The sequence below is a fragment of the Cyprinodon variegatus genome, unplaced genomic scaffold, assembly GCF_000732505.1.
Source record: "Cyprinodon variegatus isolate N-32 unplaced genomic scaffold, C_variegatus-1.0 Scaffold439, whole genome shotgun sequence".
Lineage (NCBI taxonomy): Eukaryota > Metazoa > Chordata > Actinopteri > Cyprinodontiformes > Cyprinodontidae > Cyprinodon > Cyprinodon variegatus.
This window is the reverse complement of record NW_015150892.1, coordinates 255,710-261,178: the sequence shown is the minus strand read 5'-3', so window position 1 is coordinate 261,178 and position 5,469 is coordinate 255,710. Positions and strand designations below refer to the sequence as shown.

Genomic DNA, 5,469 nt, shown 5'->3' with positions numbered 1-5,469 from the left:
ATATGCTAATTGTATCAAAGTACGCAATTCAGAGGCAAGTCAGACTTAGATAGAGGAAGTAATTGTTCCAATTTTTTCAACATTAAATGTGCAGAAACCTCTCTTTATAAATAAAAAAAACACACCTTTTTACTACCAAATACATTAAAAAAGATCCAAAGCCATAAACAGTTAATCTTTCACTCTGAGCTAAAAAAATGCTCAAATTAAAACAAAAAAATAAGGTTTACATCAAAAGGTTTTCATGATATTTGACAAAAACATTGACATTTTTAGGGTAAAACTAATTCTAAAGTTTTCTCTATGAATAAACTAATTTTAAGTCCATTAACCTCTTACAAGTCCTACTATACATAATGCTTTTTTAAGCCTTTAAAGATCAGCTTTTGGATGGTGTATTTCATTTGGTTCTATGAAGTATGCATTTTTTATAAAGTATTGATCTTCCAACCCAGAAGACCTCACCCTGTGTGGAGGCCACCATTNTTATAAAGTATTGATCTTCCAACCCAGAAGACCTCACCCTGTGTGGAGGCCACCATTTTCATGACCTTGCTGCATCACATTATTTCTGGCGATTAGACTCCTCCTAAACCACTCAACATTTTCCAAGACATGGAAGTTTGTTTTAAAAAAGGAACTCTTCAAGCTCCCCCCCCCCCCGTACACGTGGCATGTTTCAGCTTTGAGTGACAAGAAACTTTGTCAGGATATTCCAAATTGCAAGTTTACACAACACATTGTTAGTGTTTAGTTTAAGATCAACTATTTTAATTAGTTTACTCGTGTTTATGCAAACTGTACAACCTGATTACTTTTTGTTTTTGAGTGAGAATACATTTCAATCTAAGATTTATCAGCAACACTGACAAAGGTGCTAATGGCCTATAGACATTTTCCAATGTATTTTTACAACAAATTGCAAAAAACAGTTTAAAGTCAAGTTTGAAAAAAGTATCTTGGCGTGTGTTGTTCAATAAGGGAAGGGACCCCTGAGGGAACCCCCTCCTTTTGCAGACCCCTGACCAGTGGCAGAGCTAGCAGGCCACAAGATTATTTGGGTGGCATTATACTTAATGTTCTATCAAAATAATGCACTACTTCTCAAAAATAACTTACTGACTTTAATCAAAGTTACTTAAGTCTTAAGCACATCCGTTTATGTAAGTTATGTAAAAACAATCAGATGCCAAAATGCAGGCAAGATGACCTGTAACAGGCAACATCCATATATTGCAAGAGAGCTATATATTTAAACTGATGTAAGTATCAGACTATCTCTTATTTCGGGAAACAGTTTACTGCCTCAAGTTACAGAAAAAATCTCAATAAATAACTTTTGCTCGAATCAGGAATATTTACCCCTCTTTTGGTTAATTTTGACTTCTCAAGTCCATAAATCTACCCAGGAGGGTAGCTGTTTTTACCCCAAATTATGGGAAATATGTTTAAGTATAAGTTTAAAAACACTTATCCAACTAGTACATATTTTATAAGACAGGTCAGAATTGTTAAATATTCAGAATTTGGTTACTATTTGCTTATCACAATTTCCATTTCCACTTCTTCAATAGAGTTGATCAGCATTCCTTTCCCTCTCTTTGTTAGGGGGGAGTTTATCCCCTATTCAACAATAATACAGTCAGAATCATCATCAGAGTTATCTTGCTCCACACTCTCTGCCTTGCAGGCTTCGTCATTTGTCGATTCTTGCACAAGAGTTTCAAATATCACTCCTTTGGGAGCAGAAAGTCTTCTGAGCTTTCTCCAAAAAAGGCAGGGTTGTTGGTGCTGATATGTTGAGGACGTGAGCTCCTTTCCAGGCTTTCTTAACATGTACCGTCGCACTGAGTCTGGCATAACGATTTTACGGCATTCCCTGTGTGGCAGTAAGGCAGACCAAAATTCAGGTAAACATCCTTCCACAATCAGTTTAAGAGAGGAAGGTTTGAGTGCAGAGACAAAATCCTCTAGTTCCTCATAGGAGGAGTGGTCTGAATAGGGCACAATGTAGATGTTAGGGTTGTTGGAATGAATGGATCTACCAGTGGGTAAGATGGCCAATGTGGGTTGTTCTTCGTTCCACTCAAACAACTTCCTAGAAGAAATAGTGGGCCGGTCCAAAGCTCGGATACGGCCTGCCCCTCGCTCAGTGGTGAAGACGTCGAGAACCTTAAGAACCTTGAGAGTCTTCATTCTCGCATTACTCACTTCAACCCAGGTTTTAAATTCCACAGCCAGTTCCTCCAGCAGACACTCCTTACCCAACGAATACAGGCCTGTAAGACAAACAAATAAACAAGTCTGTTATTTTGATTAATGTAATGTGGCTTTATTAAGTCTCTATTTAAAAAAAGCAATTTATTTTATTTATCAGGGTTTCTGTCGGCATCAGAAAGTTTAAATTAAAATAGTTAGGATTAAAAAAACAGCACAATGTTTTTTTTTTCTCTATTTTGTTTTTTTGCACAGTAAGTAGCAGATAATCAATGAAGAATACTAACTTTATTTCTAATTTTAAAAACATAAAAAACTGAAATAAAATGTTATCTGCAGATGAAGCTTACTACTAAGATGTATGATTTCCTTTGTTCACCAAGTTGAAGACTAGATGTAAGATATCACTATTGTAAAATCGAGGCTACAAGTACTTCATAGTTCTGTGAAACTGATATAATGGATTAAGTAAAATGTGAATACAATCATAAAAGAGGCATAGAAAAAACAAATGCAGGGTTTATACAGGAATGAGTAACTCTAATTTAATGCTTTTTAATGCTCTTCTAATGCTCTTAGAAATAATTTTAATGCCATCAACAAGTACCCATGTCTCTCATATAAACATCTTTTGTCATCTTTACGATGGACCGGCTGCAGCCATGTTCCGAATTCCTTGTTTTCCAGTAACTTTTGTTGAAAATAGCATTTTCCAATTCTCTAGCTTTTTCTCCCCCTCAAGCTTTTTTTCCGAACATACGGCTTTACGATCAACCAGAGACAGTCCTGCGCAAATATATCGCAATATAATTATATCTGAGAAAAAATTTTTTTAATAAAGCATTTTGAATGCCACAATAATCAAATTGAATTAATTTTAATGCCAATTAAGGCCTTAATTTCAAAAATGATAAGTTGATGATTTTTAATGATTTTTAATGACCCGCAGAAACCCTGAAGTGTACAATTCAACCAAAGGTAAAGGTGAATTAAAGCACTGAATGAGAGATGTTGGTTAATTTAAGACTTTAAAGGTCAAATTTTTAATATTTTAAAGATCATACACTGATGTTTTTGGTGTATAATGAAACATTGTAAAAACTTTACAAGGATTTCAAGGCTTTTGGAAATTGTGTAATCAAAGTTAAGTTTGTTTTTTTTCTGGCTTAACAGTTTTCCAGGCCTTAATGTTGTTTTATAATCTATGCAAGCTTACCTATCACAATATTGTGGTCAGGGTGGCTACGGATGATCTCTTTGATTTGTTGTGTGGCTTCTTGTCTGGGTGGCAGAGTACGGCGTGTGTCACAGTGGGTGTTATCCAAATACAGAATATCAATTTTTGCGTTGGTCATTAAACATGGCTCCCGCAGCATTGAAGGAGAATACCTGAAATCACCTTAAGTAAGCAGATTAACTTAGACTTTGGACTTAGACTACTTTTATTGTCATTAAACAAAATTTTGTTTAGTATAGCTTTTCAGACAGTAAATGAACATTTCCATTACATAAAGTGCAGCAGTGATCAAATGTAAAGAGTGTGGGAGAAAAACGGTGCAAAAAAAAGAAACGCACTGATATGGAAGTTCAGAGCATTAATATAATTGGTGCAATATGCAGATTAAAATGTTAAATGTAAACCTAGCATAAGTTGAGTCTTAGACAGGAAGAAAAAAAGGCATTATTAAAGAATGAAATCAAGTTGTGATACTAGACAAGACTGACCAGTGTACAGAATTGAGCCGAAGTAGCCCTCAAAGAGAAACATGACTGCTCCTGGACAATGGTTGGCATCTATCAGTGTCACCGTGAGCTTCTGCTCGCCAGTTTCATCCATTGGGAGCAGGTAGGGCTCACCAAGCTCTAGAGGATGGATCCATTGATCTTCAACCTGAACAGGAAAGGAGGTTACAAATGATGGGGGAATATTGATATTTGAAATAGAAATTAAAAAGTATTAACAATATGTAGTAAAAAAATAAAAATAAAACAATCTGCAAATGTGTAAAACTACTGTGTGTAATCCTTTTTGAAAATGTGTAAAAAAAAATCCACAAACCTGTATTCAGATTTACAAATATGTACTGTGATTACCACCATATAAGGCTTTCGCTGTGATGTCACCGTTCATCTCCATAGTAACTACCCAAACAATCTTTCATATAAACTTTTTAAAGGGACATTACAGCGTTGTGGTGGAAAATATGACAATAGTGTGGGAAAACTACAATTGGTTTAGAAAATCAAATAAAAAGTTGTATGACATAAAATACTCCAATAATAGTTTGATTACTTTACTGATATTTTATTCAATTATATTTTAAAACATTAGAAAAAATGTTTTTTTACTATTCATTTTTATCATTGAAGATCAGAATTCTGGGTTTGGGACAAGCACAAAACAAAGCAATATTTACATATAAATGAGGATGAAAAAAGGTGAAAAAGTCATCACAGACTACTAAAACAAATGTCCTAAAACAGCTTCATTGTAAAGATAACTATAAAGGTGTGAAATGTGCCTTTTTTTTCATGAAATATGATCAAAGGCCAAAAAATGCGCCCATAGTTAAAGAATTACCCTTAAATAGATGGAAAATCCTGAGTGAAATAATAATTTAAGTGAATATTGTTTTCCAGAAACTCTTCTTCTTACCTCCAGTTTGAGCTTGAGCAAGTCTGCAGTGATCCGGGAGCTGTAGATGGGGCGGTGGCTCCAGGTGGATGTCAGACCCATGGTGTGGTCACTGTGCATGTGGGTCAGGAAGAAAAGTCGGATATGGGGACATCTCTTCACATACCAAAAGTCTACAGCCAGCGGGGTGTCTGGGATGACATGTCCATTATAAGGCATTGTTTCTCTATGAGTCGCCTGTGGTGAATCAACGCGCTATCTAACTGTTTATTTCAGAAATATAGAGACAGAAAAATCTACCTGTCTGCTTGGCGGTGTTTAAATAGTAACTGACTTTATTAGCTAATATTCAACGCAGAAATATTAATAGAGCAAACTCCTCACTTTCCTGCTTGTCGAAAGCATATGAAACGCTTTATAGCCTGAATACGGATAGGAGTGGTTAGTTTCGTTATCTTCAAAAAGCGCATTATATAGCGATCCATTTCCTGTTTTTTTTTTGTTTTTTTTATCTGGTACAGATTGTGTTTATGGGATAGTTAAACATGCACCTGTAAAACACCTGGTACTGTCACACTACCACCACCCTCTGGCGAGTGTAGTCTGTTTAATTTCAA

General features: G+C 35.4%; 1 protein-coding gene across 1 annotated transcript; it reads right to left on the bottom strand.

Moving 5' to 3' along the window:
• Positions 1 to 1,348: 1,348 nt before the first annotated feature.
• LOC107093660 (5' exonuclease Apollo-like) lies at positions 1,349 to 5,081 on the bottom strand. The gene is made up of 4 exons (XM_015388851.1): positions 4,874 to 5,081; positions 3,943 to 4,108; positions 3,434 to 3,616; positions 1,349 to 2,279 (listed from the first exon to the last, which is right to left on the bottom strand). The coding sequence occupies exons 1-4, from the start codon at positions 5,069 to 5,071 to the stop codon at positions 1,624 to 1,626; spliced, it is 1,203 nt and encodes a 400-aa protein (XP_015244337.1). The 5' UTR covers positions 5,072 to 5,081; the 3' UTR covers positions 1,349 to 1,623.
• Positions 5,082 to 5,469: the final 388 nt, after the last annotated feature.